The sequence below is a fragment of the Salmo salar genome, chromosome 18 (assembly GCF_965601325.2).
Source record: "Salmo salar chromosome 18, fSalSal1, whole genome shotgun sequence".
NCBI lineage: Eukaryota > Metazoa > Chordata > Actinopteri > Salmoniformes > Salmonidae > Salmo > Salmo salar.
In genome coordinates this window covers 91,243,103-91,262,360 of record NC_138308.1, presented here as the reverse complement: position 1 = coordinate 91,262,360, position 19,258 = coordinate 91,243,103, and the positions used below count along the sequence as shown (strand labels likewise).

General features: G+C 40.1%; 1 protein-coding gene and 1 long non-coding RNA gene across 3 annotated transcripts in view; one reads left to right on the top strand and one right to left on the bottom strand.

The window, feature by feature from the left end:
• The first annotated feature begins 9,309 nt into the window (after nt 1-9,309).
• Nucleotides 9,310-14,895, top strand: LOC145861788 (uncharacterized). 2 transcript variants are annotated; one of them, XR_014381448.1, is made up of 3 exons: nt 9,310-9,564; nt 9,688-12,165; nt 12,967-14,895. It is a non-coding gene; the product is annotated as an uncharacterized LOC145861788 (long non-coding RNA). The 2 variants fall into 2 exon arrangements; XR_014381447.1 differs by lacking the exon at nt 12,967-14,895 and having other exon boundaries at nt 9,688-12,324.
• Nucleotides 14,896-14,984: 89 nt separating this feature from the next.
• Nucleotides 14,985-19,258, bottom strand: part of phka1a (phosphorylase kinase, alpha 1a (muscle)) — a 53,314-nt gene continuing 49,040 nt past the window's right edge. The window contains exons 31-33 of the mRNA XM_014156625.3: nt 17,988-18,041; nt 17,579-17,779; nt 14,985-17,299 (exon numbers count right to left, since the gene is read on the bottom strand). Coding sequence (XP_014012100.1) covers nt 17,126-17,299; nt 17,579-17,779; nt 17,988-18,041 — 429 coding nt within the window. The 3' untranslated portion in view covers nt 14,985-17,125. The remainder of the gene's footprint in view (nt 17,300-17,578; nt 17,780-17,987; nt 18,042-19,258) is intronic.

The window sequence follows — 19,258 nt, the reverse complement described above, 5'->3', positions numbered from 1 at the left end:
TTCTCCTGTAGAATTCTCTGATACAGAGCAGAATTCATGGTTCCTTCTATTAAGGCAAGTTGTCCAGGTCCTGAGACATCAAAGCATCCCCAAACCATCACACCACCATGCTAGACTGTTGGTATAACTTTTTGGATGAGCTTGACAATGAATAACCAAAAAACTAAACTTGCTACAGAACACCATGCAAAGGAGAAACATGTAGGCCTATTAGAGCAAGATTTGAGCGGTAGCCTAGGCTGGCTACTCATCTACAAGACATTTTGAGTGCAACATAGAGCAATGCTGCATTCAACCATACCAGTGATCCATGCAGTGCAAAAAAAGGAAGAACATGCTTTAAGTTTATTGTGACGTTTTTGTTATTTGCAGTGACTTAATACAGAATTAATAAAAACATTATTTAGCGTCATACCCAAGAAGACTTGAGGCTGTAATCGCTGCTTCAACAAAGTACTGAGTAAAGGGTCTGAATTCTTATGTAAATGTGATATTTCAGGGGTTTTTTTAAATAATTTTGCAAACATTTCTAAAAAGCTGTCTTTGCTTTGTCATTATGAGGTATTGTGTGTAGATTGACGGGGGGGGGGGGACAATTGAATCAATTTTAGAATAAGGCTGTAACGTAACAAAATGTGGAAAAAGTCAAGGTGTCTGAATACTTTCCGAAAGCACTGTAGCTCTGAATCTTCACTTTTATCCAATGTTAAAAACACAATTTAAAAATGTTGATACGCAAGATTGAGCCGGTCAGTCACAAATAACGCAACTGCCTGTCTGTAAAGAAAAGGGCTGTACATTAATCCCGCTATGTCTCTGTCTACTCACTTCATTTCACCCAATCACTTTTGCTCGCATGTTTTCGGGTCTGATCATTTCGATTTCTGCTGCCTGTTACTATGACAAATCACACGGTGAGGATGTTCGCTATCAAGCTATCAATGTGCATAATATCTATCAAGGAGGGAAGGAGAGGGTAGGGTAAAAAGATTAAACACAGCTTTTTCTTGCAGTGAGAACTTGCAGGGAGGTATTTTGCCAATATCTATTCGCGCATATTAAAATATCTTATCAGATCACGAGTAGAATCCGATCTGACTATCAACTCAATTTATGGATATGATTAGGACAAGGAGCATGACCATGTCAGCACACCACTACCAGATACACCTGTCTAAATTGATGGGTCATGTGAAAGAAATGCTATGACAAACCCCCCCCCCCCCAAAAAAAAGACAATTTGAAAATGTTTAATATCTGAAAATGTAGCTAGACTCTTACCCGTATATACTGTACATAGATGAAGGCTTCACGGCAGCGTGTCGTTTCCGTCTGTAGCTAGCTACAGCTTGTTTGGCCCATTGTTGTGTTAGGTCACTCTGGTTCACACTGACCTTGTGCAGAAAGTAGTCCATCACAACTTTTGCCCAATAATCTTTGTCGATAACGTCTGCTAAATTCTGGCCAGCAATGTTGTTGAGCGCAGTAGCAACACGTTTTGCAGATCTCTATGGCTAACGTTATATCTTTCCAAAAACCTGCGGTAGCAAGGACTATCTACACATACTGAGCAGCTCATTTTCTTGACCAGGGGTGGACAACTTCAGTCCTCAAGGGCATGATTAGTGTCCCATTTTTTTCTTAGCAACACAGCTGATTAATCAAATTGTATTCTAAACTGAAGATCATGATTAGGTGATTATTGGAGTCAGGTGTGTTAGCTGGGTCTGGGGCAAAACTGTAACACCAATCAGGTCCTCGAGGACTGGGATTGCCCACCCTGTTATAGACAGAAGTGTGTTACATGGCAGACCAATCCGAACTCATCTCTCGGCATGTTCAGCCCATCCATTATCTCAGCCAATCATGGCTAGCGGAAGGGCTAAACCGACTAGGCTTGTCATTTATCAATTGTATTTACAGATGGCATACAAGTTTCTTTTAAGGCACATGAAAGTTCACATGTTCCAGAAGGAATTTCTGCTTTTAAAAAAACGCATTCTAATAAAAACATTTTTTATAAACGTTCAAATGCCTCTTTTGTGAAATAGCAACGTGTGACATACATCACATACGTGGTGCCGGTGTAGTACGATTCGATCTTAGTCCTGTATTGACGCTTTGCCTCCTGTACTCCCTTGTTCACCCACGACTGCACAGCCAGGCACGACTCCAACACCATCATTAAGTTTGCTGATGACACAACAGTGGTAGTGGCCTGATCACCGACAACGACGAGACAGCCTATAGGGAGGAGGTCAGAGACCTGGCCGTGTGGTGCCAGGACAACAACCTCTCCCTTTTTTCCCTCATCAATCCAACAAAATGTGGAATAAGTCAAGGGGTCTGAATACTTTCCGAATGCACTGCATATCTTGTTCATTTATACCTGGTTAATTTATACCTGGTTCATTTATACCTTGTAAATGTAAACCTGGTTCTAACAAGCATCCTTTGTCCTGATTGTGCCCACATGTTAAGACAGTTGTAGACTTTTAAAATACCTATTGTGATCAGATCTGTCTGATCACCTCCACAGGTAGTCAGATAATCATCATTATCCTCTAAAAAATTATTGACAAGTGGCACTGCTGACTTATGGCGTCAATAACATGTAGGCACAATCAGAATGTGGACAACATCAAGAGACAGGACGCATGTTAGCTCCAGGTGTAAAACGTGGCTTATGCTGCCAACCTGAACAATGCATAATAAAGCCAGCTAGGGACAGCTTAGTTCAACTCGTGTCCTTTGTAGGCCTATACAGTTTACAGAGCAATACGGTTCCCTCCAGGGGATGGGAGGAACACACACAGTTTGTCAGAACAAGGGGTCAGGGGTAGAGGGGTCAGTCAGAGGTTAGGATTGAGGGGTTGATCAGAGATCAGGGGTTAGAGTTCAGGGGTCGTCTCTACTCACAGTGGACCCTTGAATTGAATTGAAGTGAATTGAGAGAGAGAGAGAGAGACACTCCTGAGTTCTTCTGAAAAAAAATATAGAATTAGATTTGGATAAATGTAGATAAACTTGCATTGTTTCACAAGGACTCATACAGGATACAAACCTGAACATCAAAACCTTCAATCCACATCACAATTCCACACCTAAAACCTTGATTTAAGACAAAATTACCAGAGTGGACTATTACTCCCAAGGACTATAAAGAAAAAAAACTTCTAACAAACCAAAACCTGCAGAAGAAACACAGTGGAACCTGGAAACACCATCCAACACAACACTGAGTAAAGTTCAGTCTGAACCTACTTCTGAAGGCTAAAAGTACAATACAATAATCTCTAGGGAATGTTGTTATATAAAGCTTAATAAATAAGGCTACAAAGTACCAAGCTGCTAGGACAGAATTGACTTGATCAATTAGCACTTAAGTGTGAAGTGAGAGGTGTGAAAACTCTTGGGCCTAACAATGGCAGGAGAGTTCCACAGCCCCCCACCCACATGTAGAGGCCTTTGAAGCCTCCATGGTTTATCCCAGTCCAGAGGTTATTAGCAGAGGTGGGACCAAGTCATTGTTTTACAAGTCACAAGTAGGTCTCAAGTCTTAGCACTCAAGTCCCAAGTCAAGACAGGCAAGTCCGAGTCAAGTCTCAAGTCCTAAACTTTGAGTTTCGAGTCCTAAACAAGTCATAATGTGGTCTTCACCAAATGTAATACCATTTCATATTTTTAACAAGAGTAAGAGTTAGTATATTAAATCATGAATGCTTTTAAAAATATAGATATTTATTACTTTCCAAATAAACTTTATATTTCCATGGAAATACATGGGTAGCAATGAGAAAGACACATCAATATGAGAACAAAAACAAAATATTCTAGTGCTCTCTCTCTCCCTCTCCAGATATACTCTAGACATCTAAAACAATCCTGCCATAAAGTTACAATCATTTATTAAAAGGTACATCAAAACAACTGATACTGAACTTCAAGTAGGCCCACAATTTGAACACTGGCCTGAATGTCTGAGAATGTCTCCTCCGTCTGTAACTTTCTTCCTGCATGTTTTGTAAGTTGCAATCCGTTTTTTGTTGACTACAGTGTAGTCTTTATATGCAAAAAATAATAATTTTGGGTATCATCTTTCCAAGGGCTCCATCTGAATTCACCCGCCGACGTTCCTCTGCACTGCCACGAGCTACTTTTTCTTTCTCCGCTGGCACAATTTGATTGGCTGTTGTCTGATTCAAACTGTAATCCGTTAAATGAAGAGTTGATGCGCTGCACACTTTTTAATAGCATTATTTTTCATATCTGGGCTTGGGAGGAGGGTATCAAGTCAGGTCGAGTCAAAAGGCTCAAGTCCAAGTCAAGTCACGAGTCATTGGTGTTAAAGTCAAAGTAGAGTTGCAAGTCATCATATTTGTGACTCAGGTCTGACTCGAGTCCAAGTCATGTGACTCGAGTCCACACCTCTGGTTATTAGAATACAGAACCCCATGGATATTAGGAATAACACCGCAAGGAATAAGTACAAAAAAAATATCCTTAAGGACAATCCAGAGACACTATTTGCTGACTGCTACAAAGACGGGAATGTAAGCAACTTCATTTATTGTAGCGAAACTTAAATTAGTTTCACCTCATTTCTATCAGCATGTTAAATCTGCAACCAGAGGGGAAAACATTTTCTAGACCACCTTTACTCCTCACACAGAGACGTGTACAAAGCTCTCCCTCGCCCTCCATTTGGCAAATCTGACCATAACTCTATCCTCCTGAATCCTGCTTACAAGAAAAAATTAAAGCAGGAAGCACCAGTGACTCGGTCTCTAAAATAGTGGTCAGATGAAGCAGATGCTAAACTACAGGACTGTTTTGCTATCACAGACTGGAATATGTTCCGGGATTCTTCCGATGGCACTGAGGAGTACACCACATCAGTCACTGGCTTGATCAATATGTGCATTGAGGACGTCGTCCCCACAGTGACTGTACGTACATACCCCAACCAGAAGCCATGGATTACAGGCAACATTTGCACTGAACTAAAGGTTAGAGCTGCCGTTTTCAAGGAGCGGGATTCTAACCCGGAAGCTTATAAGAAATCCCGCTATGCCCTCCGACGAACCATCAAACAGGCAAAGCGTCAATACAGGGCTAAGATCAAATCGCACTACACCGGCTCCAATGCGCGTCGGATGTGGCAGGGCCTGCAAACTATTACAGACTACAAAGTGAAGCACAGCCGAGAGCTGCACAGTGATACAAGCCTACCAGACGAGCTAAATAACTTCTATGCTCGCTTCGAGGCAAGTAAAACTGAAACATGCATGAGAGCATCAGCTGTTCCAGATGACTGTGTGATCACGCTCTCCGCAGCCAATGTGAGTAAGACCTTTAAACAGGTCAACATTCACAAGGCCGCAGGGCCAGACGCATTACCAGGACTTCTACTCCGAGCATTCGCTGACCAACTGGCAAGTGTCTTCACTGACAGTTTCAACCTCTCCATGTCTGAGTCTGTAATACCAACATGTTTTAATCAGACCACCATAGTCCCTATGCCCAAGAACACTAAGATAACCTGCCTAAATGACTACCGACCCATAGCACTCATGTCTGTAGCCATGATGAAGTGCTTTGAAAGGCTGGTCATGGCTCACATAAACAGCATCCTCCCGGACACACTAGACCCACTTCAATTCGCATACCGCCCCAACAGATCCACAGATGACACAATTTCAATCGCCCCCACACTGCCCTTTCTCACCTGTACAAAAGGAACACCTATGTGAGAATGCTGTTGATTGACTACAGCTCAGCGTTCAACACCATAGTGCCCACAAAGCTCATCACTAACCTAAGGGCCCTGGGACTAAACACCTCCCTCTGCAACTGGATCCTGGATCCTGCACTTCCTGATGGGCCACCCCCAGGTGGTAAGGGTAGGGAACAACACATCTGCCACGCTGATCCTCAACACTAGGGCCCCTCAGAGGTGCGTGCTTAGTCCCCTCCTAAACTCCCTGTTCACCCACAACTGCATGGCCAAGCACGACTCTAACACCATCATTAAGTTGTAGGTCTGATCACCAACAATGATAAGACAGCCTATAGGGAGGAGGTCAGAGACCTAGTCGTGTGGTGCCAGGATAACAACCTCTCCCTCAATGTGAGCAAGACAAAGGAGCTACAGGAAAAGGAGGGCCGAACAGGCCCCCATTAACATCGACGGGGCTGTAGTGGAGCTGGTCAAGAGTTTCAAGTTCCTTGGTGTCCACATCACCAACAAACTATCATGGCCCAAACACACCAAGACAGTTGTGGAGAGGGCATGACAACACCTATTCCCCTTCAGGAGACTGAAAAGATTTGGCATGGGTCTCCAGATCCTCAAAAAGTTCTACAGCTGTACCATCGAGAGCATCTTGACCGGTTGCATCACAGCCTGGTCAGGATGCTCTCGATGCTACAGCTGTAGAACTTTTTGAGGATCTGGAGACCCATGCCGTGTGGCTCAGTTGGTAGAGCATGGTGTTTGCAACGCCAGGGTTGTGGGTTCGATTCCCACGGGGGACCAGTACGGAGAAAAAATGTATGAAATGTATGCATTCACTACTGTAAGTCGCTCTGGATAAGAGTGTCTGCTAAATGACTAAAAATGTAATACCAAATCTTTTCAGGCTCCTGAAGGGGAAAAGGTTTTGTTGTTGCATCACCGCCTGGTCTGGCAACTGTTCGGCATCTGACTGCAAGGCACTACAGAGGGTAGTGCGTACGGCCCAGTACATCCCTGTGGCCAAGCTTGCTGCCATCCAGGACCTATACTGTGCAGTGCCAGAGGAAGGCCCAAAAAAATTGTCAAAGACTGCAGTCACCCAAGTCAAAGACTGTTCTCTCTGCTACCACACTGCAAGCGGTAGCAGAGCGCCGAGTCTAGGTCCAAAAGGCTCCCTAATAGCTTCTACCCCCAAGCCGTAAGACTGCTGAACAATTAATCAAATGGCCACCCGGGCTATTGACATTGTTTTGTTCTACATTTTGAATGTTGCAGTGGTATAGGACCAATACCATGTGAGTAGCCTACTAAAAGAAGTAGGCAAACTTTCACTCTATCATTCATTTGCCCAGTCGCTAAGATGGCTACTGTTAAAGTGATTTCAATATTAAAACGACAGCCTACTTTTTCACCCTTCCCTGCTCTCTTGCTATAACGTGTGAGTTGTTCTCTGAATGGGTATTTGCTCTTTTTTTTGCGGCAGATTTTAATTGGCTACTGTCATGTAGGACACGTCACATCAGCTATGAATATAGAATATGCAACTTAGTTTGATTTAGTTTGCTTTTCTGAAACTCTCCCACAGAAAATATTGTGCACCTGGAGAAGTGGCGGCTTGGCTTACTGTAGGTTACGCTCATTGCGTGGTGTCACAAATTCAACAGAAATGTAGCCTGTAGTCCTAATTATTGAAGTTCAAGCTTTGAAGCCCTGTAAAAATCTTTGATAGCCTAGTGGTGCTAATCCTGTGTTGGTAGAGGCACAAATTGTGTGTAGGCCTATTGCAGCTATGGCTGCGTTTCAGATACACTTGTATGTCTTAGTGGGATGCATACCATTCTGGTGTTATTATATAAAACAATGGTTGTCAATGTGTACGGCTACATTTCAGATAAATGTTTGTACAACAGTAGGACCAATCTACGTTGTTTTACTAGGGCTCTAAAGCAATACTAGTTGTGCCCCCCCCCCCCCCATAGATATAAAATGCCCCCTCAGGCATGTCATCCTGGATCCGGGCCTGGTCCAATAGACAGGCATGTCATCCTGGAACCGGGCCTGGTCCAATAGACAGGCATGTCACCCTGGATCCGGGCCTGGTCCAATAGACAGGCATGTCACCCTGGATCCGGGCCTGGTCCAATAGACAGGCATGTCATCCTGGAACCAGGCCTGGTCCAATAGACCGGCATGTCATCCTGGATCCGGGTCTGGTCCAATAGACTACGTAAGAAAAGCCTCCTCTCAGAAACATTTGGAAAGGGCCGGGGTTTAGAACATAATCACACGTGGCCAAACACTGTGCTTTGAACTAGGTAGTTTGTCCTCTGATTGGATGACGGGGGATCTAATCACAGGCAAGTTCGTTTTTTGAAAAATGCCCCTCATTACAGAGGTAGGCTCAAACCTTTTTAATGATGAGGAATGCCAGACTGATATGTTAATTGAAATAGAATTTTGGTTCCATCACGCTAATAGATTCCTGCCTATGAGGCAATCCCTCATCTGCAAATATAGCACAGAGCAAGTCATACAATTAGAGGCTATGGTGATTTTTCAGTAGCATATTGTGAAATAATAATGTAACATAACAGAATCATTAATAGATTTAAAGGAAACTGTAACCACACCTGTATAGCATAAGAAAAGCCAATATACAAAAGAAATAGACACACATTGTAATACAGATGCATGCCTGGATAAGAAATGTCATAATCTATATAATGAATGTACTTGTGACTGCAGCCTGGTAGAGGCCCCTATTATTTTTTTAACCAAATTGTCACAGTTATGCCACCAATATAAATTATTTGTAGAGGCGGGAAAAAGCCCACCTCAAAGAAGAACTTAGGGTGGGAAAACAATAGTGGTGCGAAGCCAAAAAGAGTTGATCATTAACATAAAGAGGAGTGGCCATGTATGTGATGTAAGGATGAAAACTGTATAAAAGGAGTGTGCCGAGACTGGGAGGACAGTTGATCCATGGACCAGCTTGGCTTGTTACTTTGTAATAAAGTCTACCTTGAATTCACAAGTTCTGGTATCTGAGAAATATTATTGGACCAATATTTCTACAAGGCCTGCACAGGCATTTATTTTGAGCCCGAGCCCTACCCATGGCTTCGACGTTGAGGCCCTATTCCCTTGCTTCTGCCAAATTAGCTGCTCCTCTGTCACTCGCTCCCTATGCACTCATGGCGCTCTGAGTCTGTGAGTTTCCATAGCAACGGCTCCGCTTGGGCTGCTCTGCTCAATGAAGAGACATGAGAGAGCAGTTAGCTGTTAGCCACGTTTCGTCACTCTAAACTCCAACAAATCTCAAGGAACATGATTATTTTCTCTCAATCAATCAATCAAATGTATTTATATTGCCATTTTTAATCAGCTGATGTCACAAAGCGCTTATATAGAATCCCAGCCTAAAACTCCAGATCGTTCTTCAAGATGTTCAAATGCTCATAGATAACCAGCCAGATCGTTCTTCAAGATGTTCAAATGTTCACAGATGACCAGCAGCATCAAATAATAATCACAGTGGTTGTAGAGGGTGCAACAGGTCAGCACCTCAGGAGTAAATGTCAGTTGGCTTTTCATAGCTTTTCATAGTGTAAACACATTTGTGCACAACATTTAAGAGAAATAAGCTGTTTGTGCATATAGAACATTTCTGGGATCTTTTATTTCAGCTCATGAAACATGGGACCAATACTTTACATGTTGTGTTTATGTTTGTGTTCAGTTTTAGTTGTAGTGTTGTCCAATCAAATGAGTATTGATGTTCCTCTTCCTTTTGTTTCCAGAGTTTAAGAAAATTCAACAGTATGCAGGTAAATGCAACAGACAAATGCTCAAATGAATAAACCAACAACATTTATTACATACCATATGTATATTGAGATGGTAACATTTTACATGAAATACATTTGACATCATATATATTTCCTCCACAGTGGGTGTGTCCCTGGACCCTGATACAGCGCATCCCAACCTCATCCTGTCTGAAGATGGAAAACTAGTGAGACATGGAAAAACCCGACAGAATCTCACTGACAACCCAGAGAGGTTTAAATATACTACCTGTGTCCTGGGAAGAGGGCATTTTCCTCAGGGAAATTCTACTATTAGGTGCAGGTGAAAGGGAAGATTGTGGAATTTAGGAGTGGCCAGAGAGTCCATCAAGAGAAAGGAGAAGATTACACTAGGTTTGGATACTATGATTCTGAGGAATGGCGAGTAGAGGGCAGTTGTTGACAAATATTTCCCCCCCTCTCTCTGAGTCAGAAGCCCCAGAAGCTGGGGGTGTTTGTGGATTATGAGGAGGGTCTGGTCTCCTTCTATGATGTGGAGGCCAGGTCTCTGATCTACTCCTTCACCGGTCAGACCTTCACAGAGAAACTCTATCCATACTTCAACCCAGGCCATAATGATGGTGGTAAAAACTCAGCCCCATTAATCATCACACCTGTCAATCAAACAGGATGAGTTTTATAGTCTGTTGGGATAGAAACTCATCAGTAATATAATAATAATAATAATAATAATAATATTAATAATAAATGATAATATAATAACTCGTTAGCTCTCAGTTAGTGAGTCATAAATAGGATATTAATGCATTTGAGTGCTTTTGAAGTCGGAACAACTCTTCAACCAATGAGAGTTCAGCTAGATTTTAGCCAGATGGCTAAGTTAGCTTGCGTTGATAATGTGTCAAACTACAGCCAGGTATGGGTCAAACTGCTTCATTATTCGACATTATTAAGGTTGTGTACATGGTTGTGTTTTACCATCTTTTGATCGGAAAGGTGAAAAGGTCAGCGACGGAATGTCACAACTGGTAAACTCTGGAATCATCCTCCTGGTCTGGAGTCACTTGGAATACAGACTAGATCTAGTGGTTATTTATGACTCGGGAACTCTGACCTCTCAGTTTCCGATAGTATCCATGCCAACACACCAATAACGGCTGCTGATTAATGACACAGGCCCAAAAAGTATTTCTCAGATTCTATTTTGTAGTTCCTAATAAATCAAATCGAATATTATTTGTCACATTCGCTGAATACAACAGGTGTAGTAGACCTTACCGTGAAATACTTACTTACGAGCCCTTAACAGTGCAGTTTAAGAAATTGAGTTAAGAAAATATTGGCAAAATAAACATTTTAGACATTTAATCATTTTATAGTCTATTCTAAATCTGAAGGAGAGATTCACTGCTGTGGTCTGATGATGAGAGAGATGAAAGACTTCACTCAGACAGTATCTGTACAGGTGCACAGGTTAGCTTCACACTGTTAACAACCAAAACAACTGAAAAGTTGAGCCTCTCGTTTCAACTCTCTTAGTTGTTGTGGAAATGGACCCACACTACTGTTTACTTTCTGCATCTATGTCATATCGTGAGTCAAGTAAAAAAAAAAAAAAGACCTTGTTGAAAGGGCAACTGCACTTCCTGGTCTCGTTCTAGATTTGGTTCATTAAGAAATGCTAGTGGCCATGACTGAATTCAAATGAGAGTTGGTTTTGCAGTGTGGTTTCATGTGGGCTTCTCGTGTGTTTGTTCAAGTGGGAAGAGTTAGCCAAATGATTTCACCAATTAGCTTCTGCCAGCCGGTGTGCGACTGTGGCAAAATTGGTTTGACATTGGATAGCCTATATCTGGAACTAGTTAGGGACTGTCAATAAATTACACAATGTAAATGAGACAATATTTTCATGGTGCACACCTTTTAGTTCTCATTAAATGCTTTCAGTATTTGTATATGAATTTCTACAACTAGCGGAATTCTAACATATTGACCCATGTTCATTGTGTTATTTACCGATGGTCCCTAACTAGTCCCATAGAGATATCCAAAGTCAACGCAAATTTACCACTCCGAATTGATGATTACTTGTGTGCTACCAGCTGTGGGCAGGATTTGAAACAAACCCTAACGTTCATTTACATTGTGTTGTGAATAAGCCTGGTCAATATGACCCGAGGACTCCTCCAGCCTCCCAACATGACTCCGGTAACACTGAAAACAATGAAGAAGCGGAAGGAGGACAGGAAGAGGCCCCAACCACAGCTAGAGAGCAGCACAACCCAGTCAAAGGGAGGAAGTGAAGGTTGCAGGTAGAATGTATGCACATATTCCTCTGCCGGAGGTTCACCTTATATGGCAACTCAAGCCCTGGGTTAGAGCCGTTGGACCAGTTTGACGGCAGGTGGGCCATGAAGCCAATGATTGTTTCCTTTGTATGTGATGACAATGTGTTACCTAACATTATGTAAACATCACATGCAAAGGAGACAATGTCACGTAATGGAGAGAATGTGTTGTGTGGCTGTAGTTAAGGAGGCTTGGGCAGAAAACATTTCTGAATAGCAATGTAAAAGATAAGAGATTGATGCATTAGAAGCTTGACGATTTTGGGGCAAGGTAAGAACAGAACTGAATTACTATTGTTAGACGCTACTGCATTGTTTTTCAAAATCAAATCAAATCTATCAGTTGTGAGGCTGTGGAATAAAAAGAGAAGTGTTACTGGTTGTCATGAACTAGTTCATTCATCTGTTGAATAAAGTGCTGAGGAGTAAAGTAGTTGGCCCGCGGCCAGACCTTATTGTGGGCTTGAGCAGGAAGCTACAGGGGAGATACAGGGTAACTGAAAACAGAACACTAAATGTCCCTGGGAGTCTAGCCTGTAACGTTTTCGTCCTCCACCCAGACGAAGTGCTGAACCCCTGTTTTCAGTTAAGAATGAATTCAGCTGAAATCCTATACCCAGGCCTTAGCGAGTATACTAGGTCACAAACAACCCATAATCAGTATTGTTAGGTTCTAATTCCCAGAGTATAAAACTCTACGGACACTATGAAAGCTTAACCAAGTTTAATTCTTCCCAGAGGATCAATACAGCTGCATTAGACAACGACATATTCACACGAGCACTGATATTTAAAGATGAGTCTCCTCCTACACATCTGAACAGCTAAAGCATCTCTGTTGCTAGACAGAACCTTAGTGATATCTGTTCTTCCTCACTTCATCTGACCTCTACCCCAAAGTGCTCACTCCTCCCCAACTCACGGCTGTTTACGGTGACTGGTACCAGACTGTGTCTCTTCTCCTCCCAGAGGATCCCTGATGGCTAACAATAACATATCCTGACATAATGTAAATGTTATACATGACCCTCTCTTCCTCAGTGACATGAATAAGTATATTTCATATTCTCAGAACCCAACAGGCAAGCAGGGATAGACCAAGAGGAGTGACCCTGTTGATAAAAACAGCTTAGGGTAGGAAGACAGGGAGGCCCCCTCACCTGGAAAGAGATTCATACCGCGGGATAATCCAGGCCTACAACGCGTGGTGGGAGTTGACCCAGCCTGTGAGGTCGAGAGAAGATCCACAGGAAAAGACTACCCATGAGTGAGTGAAATTAGTAGGTCTCGTCTGGGAGGCGCCACCTCGACAGTTGTGATGCAGTCACCACCACAAGTCTCACAAAACACTGTTTTGGACGAGACTGACTTTATGACCAAAATATCGGCTGTCACATAGGCTTTTTCTAAATGAGAAATTGGTTTGAACGAGCAGTTGCTGTTTAAAATACTGTAGCAACCTTGCAATTCTTGAGCACAATTATTATTTTGATAAATGTGAAAAGTGGCATCTATTAAACATTTTATTAAATTAGTATGGCCATAGCATATTTTGATGTATTTTCTGATGTATTTTGATGTTTAATTTTGATATTATTTCCATATACATTTACTGATCACTGATTACCTACCATGAATATAATGGTTTGATTTCTAAAAGGGTCTTATTTCATTTGAATGAGGAATTCTTCTTCCTGTATCTTTTATGTTAAAACTAATGTCTGTTGAATGAATGAAGATATTTTCAATATAAGATGCTCACTAATCACCTGCTATGAATACAATGTTTTAATGTCGTACATATCCATTTTGTTTATGGAAGGTTTGTCTTACTGTATAATAGCTGTGTGTGAGCGTGAGCATGTGCGTGAGTGTGTGAGTGAGCAAGTGTGTGCGTGTATCTAGTCTGTGTGTGTGTGTGTCTAGTGTGTGAGTGTGTGGGTGTGTGAGTGTGTCTGTGTATCTAGTGTGTGAGTGTGTGTATCTAGTCTGTGTGTATCTAGTGTGTGAGTATCTAGTCTGTGTGTATCTAGTGTATCTAGTGTGTGAGTGTATCTAGTGTGTGAGTGTGTGTGTGTGATTGAATCTGGTTTTAGCTGTATAGGATTAACAGTCAATTTGTTAATACATTTTATTTGAGAATGTTCTTACATTCTTCTTTCTTGTTTTTGGAGAGTGTATGATTATGTAAGATGTGATTAGACAACCCTGTTTATTGATTGAGATATCAATAAACATCCGTGAGCCTTAGGCCCAAGCAATGTTTAGAAGACATTTCTAATGTTTCATCAGACCTGCTGTGTCCAATGAGGCTTATTTTAGCCACCACTAGCTAACAATCAGTAGAAGTGAATGGGGCATGTTTTTTTTTTTTTAAATGGCAAAATAAATCTGTAACTAGGACTGTTAGCCAAATGATTTCACCAATTAGATAACAACCAATACAAGTAAATGTGGCATGTGACATCAAACCAAATATGAGATTGATTTGATGTTTTGGTCACGTGCCACATTCACTTCTATTGGTTGTTAGCTAGCATAGGCTTGTAGTGGCTGTTTAGAGAAAACCCAACCATGGATTAGTTATAAAAGCCCTCATATCGGCACTTAATTGAATGAGTTTGACACCCCTGCATTATAGAATGAGCAATGATGCGGTGGTAGAAAAAAAAAAATAGGTGGGTAAATGCTGTTTGCTGTGAATCAAGTAATGCTCCCTGGATTTTCAATGCAGTTTTCTGTGAAATATTGGTAAACACTACACGTCAGGGCTCCAGAGTGGCACAGCGGTCTAAGGCACTGCATCTCAGTGCTAGAGGAGTCACTACAGACCCTGGTTCCATCCCGGGCTGTTTCACAACCGGCCCTTGATCGGGAGTCCCATAGGGAGGAGCACAATTGGCCCAGCGTCATTCGGGTTAAGGTTTGGCCGAGGTCGGCTGTCATTGTAAAATAAGAATTTGTTCTTAACTGACTTGCCTTGTTAAATAAAGGTTCAATGAAATGAAAACACTGATAAATCAGACATAACTGGTTTACATACATCAGTAACATGCATTTGTGACTATGAACAAATCACACTGCAATGGCTCCTCACAACAACCTTTAATATTCCATCTAGATGATTTATTTTATTGTCAAATACAGTGATCCTTACTTACAGATACAGTAAAACCTTTCAGTAGCCAATTACATTGAGGTTACCACCATCTACTGTGAACATGTATATCATTTTACAGACTATTCAAGGTGCCAATCTCATCCCTTTTTTTGTGAAGGATTTTATTCCAATACAAATTGCACTTTTTAAATAGGAGAAAAAAAAACTGACATTTGAGTTTGTTGCGCCGCTAAAATGGCACCCCATTCCTGAGCTATATAGTGTAGTGTATATACAGTGTACAAAACATTAAGAACACCTTCCTAATATTGACTTGCGTTGCAGTTCTCGACATACCTAAACCGGTGCGCCTGGCACCTACTACCATACCCCGTTCAAAGGCACTTAAATATTTGTCTTGCCCATTCACGCTCTGAATGGCACACAAACACAATCCATGTCCCAATTGACTCGAGGATTTAAAAAAAAATCCTTTAACCTGTCTCCTCCCCTTCATCTACACTGATTGTAGTGGATTTAACAAGTGACATCAATAAGGGTTTCATAGCTTCCACCTGGATTCACCTGGTCAGTCTATGTCATGGGAAGAGCAGGTGTTCATAATGTTTTGTCCACTCAGTTTATAGTTTTATGCACTACATAGAGAACAGGGTCACATTTGGAAACCACACCTTTAGTTACATTCATTACCGTTTGTTGTGTTGGCTCACCTTTAATCTGATCGAATACTTGCAAAGCTAATTACATTCATTTAACCTTTATAAAAGTTGGGCTTGTAAAAAATTATTCACAAAAAGAAAACAATTCTCGAATTAAGTAACTTATCAAATCTACACCGTCCTCTTTTTGCATATTATGTTATACTTTCTGCCTTGTATATTAGTAAACAAAAAACAGCAACTGCGAAAATCCCCAAAACAACACCTTTATAATACAGCATGTGGCTTTTGAGGATCAGAAACAAACATGTCAATAAAACCAAATGTTTTCTCAAGAAAAACATTCCGATTTTTACACAACCCAGGATCAGTTTCAACAGTGTTTTCCAATCCTGGTCCCTGGGACCAAGGTGCACATGTTTGTTATTGTCCTAGCACTAATACACCTCAAATCAGTCAAGTGTGTTAGTTCAACAACAGAAATGCGCACCCTTTTGGGTCCCAAGGATTAGGAAACACTGAGTTACAACATCTATCAAATTGAGGCACACCTACCAGAAATATCAGAAGACTATACATTTGTATAATTCTTTTTGGTAGTCAAGTCATCTCAACAAATCAAATAATGTAACTGTAAACTGCCCATGATAACCCTCTTATAGTTCTCAATTACTAGTTATCAATGACTAGTTACCAGTTACTTACTAGTTATCAATGACTAGTTATCAGTTATTAGGTACCAGTGACTTACTAGTTATCAATGACTAGTTATCGAGTTATAGTTAGCAAGGATTACAGGACCTTAAGGGGCCTGGTCGATGTAGTACACTATATATAGGGAATAGGGCGCTATTTGTCTGACCAAACAAAGACAGTGTGTTGTCCATGTCGGATGCAAAAATCTGCCAGGCTGGCCCAAAAAATGATAACAAACGAGACCCAATGAACACTCAAGTAAATGCTTTTTAAGTCTAACAGTCAGATCACACTCGTGTTTGTGTTTACGCGTGTACATGTCCATGTTGGTGTGCGTGTGTGGATGGCAGTGTCTGAAATCTGTCATGCCTCCTACTTACTAAAACTACTAAAACTACATATTGTGTACTGACAGTACTGCATACCATTTAGAACGTACTGGTTAATAAAGACATATGCAGTAAGCAACAAATATCAACATACTAATTATCTAATGAGCAATCGGGCTTGTTTCCACCCTTCGTTCATTTCTGTAGAGCGCCGTTCCCTATTCTGATTATCAGCTGTTGTCAAACACAAGTGGGTGTGAAAAGACGATTGTCTCCTTCAATAGCGAATTCTACTAGACGAAAGCCCAAATTAATATAACAAAAAATGTCAAATAATATTAAAACGTTCTACTTTCAACATACCCCAAAAAGCCTCCCCTTTAGAACGCAGGTACGGGTATTCTGACACAGCCAGCACGTGTGTGTCTACTGCAGGGCACAGGAGCCGCTGGGCAGAAAGTCCTGGACATAGACAGCCACAGCCCTGGTGAGGTATGTCATACTGCCAAATCGTCCACTAGGGGCGCTGTCATACAGCAAGCGACACACTCCTGTGGAGGGGTCTCTCTCTAAGATCTGCTCCTCTGCTCCCAAGTCCTTCTGTAGAGGAAGGGAGGGAGGGACTTTAATTTAAGAAAGAAAAAAAAAAATGGAGAAAAAAAATATAAGAAAGAAAGAAAGGAAAGAAAGCAAAGAAGAAATGAAAGAAGGAAAGAAAGAAAGAAATAAGGAAAGAAGGAAATAAGGAAAGAAGGAAATAAGGAAAGAAGGAAATAAGGAAAGAAATAAGGAAAGAAGGAAAGGAAAAGGCCCATCTAGTACTGGTAGAAACAGAACCCACCTGTTCATAGTAGAACAAACCAATGCATGCCCACCCACCTGGTCGTGGTAAAACATGTCGTTGGCGATGTGGACGATCTTCTCTACATGGATGATGCTGCCCACGCTGTCTATATCCACGTCTGCCAGCATGGTGAGAACTAAGATGGCCTCCACCAGTAACTGGCGGTACTCCGGCTGGGGCACCCGGTTCAGCACCGTCTCCACGTGCACCGCAAACTTGATCTCATCTAAAGTCATCTGGGGTGTGGCGGGGGTCGGGGGAGTGGAGGGATGGGAGGTGATGAGAGAGAGAGGGGGAGTTGGAGAGAGAGACTTTCTGAAGTCAGGAAGTACAGTTGTCTGAATAGAAAATTATTCCAATGCATGATCAGTAGTCATCATTTTTTTTTGTACATCATTTCTCAACAGAGGCATTTCTAATCGGCGCTGTGATTGGACGCCTTACCTCCCTTGTCGTTGAAGATGGTAGAACGAATCCCTCTATGGACAGACCATGACACTGCAAAACAAAGCAATTCCTTTAATGACTGAATGGGTTAGAATCAGACCTGGGTTCAAATACTATCAACATAATACTATTACCATACACAATATTAATATATAATACTATACACAATTCAATATTATATTAACATTATATATATATATAAAATACTATTAACATAATACTATTACCATACACAATATTAATATATAATACTATACACAATTCAATATTATATTAACATTATATATATATATATAAAATACTATTAACATAATACTATTACTATACACAATATTAATATATAATACTATACACAATTCAATATTATATTAACATTATATATATATATAAAATACTATTAACATAATACTATTACTATACACAATATTAATATATAATACTATACACAATTCAATATTATATTAACATTATATATATATATAAAATACTATTAACATAATACTATTACCATACACAATATTAATATATAATACTATACACAATATTAATATATAATACTATACACAATTCAGTATTATATTAACATTATATATATATATATAAAATACTATCAACATAATACTATTACTACACACAATACAATATTAATATATAATACTATACACAATGCAATATTATATTAACATTATATATATAAAATAATATTAACATAATACTATTACTATACACAATATTAACATTATATATATATAAAATAATATCAACATAATACTATTACTATACACAATACAATATATAATAATATACACAATTCAATATTATATTATTATATATATAAAATACTATTACTATACACAATACAATATTAATATATAATACTATACACAATTCAATATTATATTAACATTATATATATATATAATACTATTAACATAATACTATACACAATTCAATATTATATATATATAATACTATTAACATAATACTATTACTATACACAATATTAACATTATATATATATATATATATACATACACACACACACACAATATTAACATTATATATATATATAATGTTAATATTGTGTATATATATGTTAATATTGTGTATGTATGTGTGTATATACACACACACACACACACACACACACACACACACACACACACACACACACACACACACACACACACACACACATACAATATTAACATATATATACACAATAATATATATATAATGTTAATATTGTGTATATATATATATGTTAA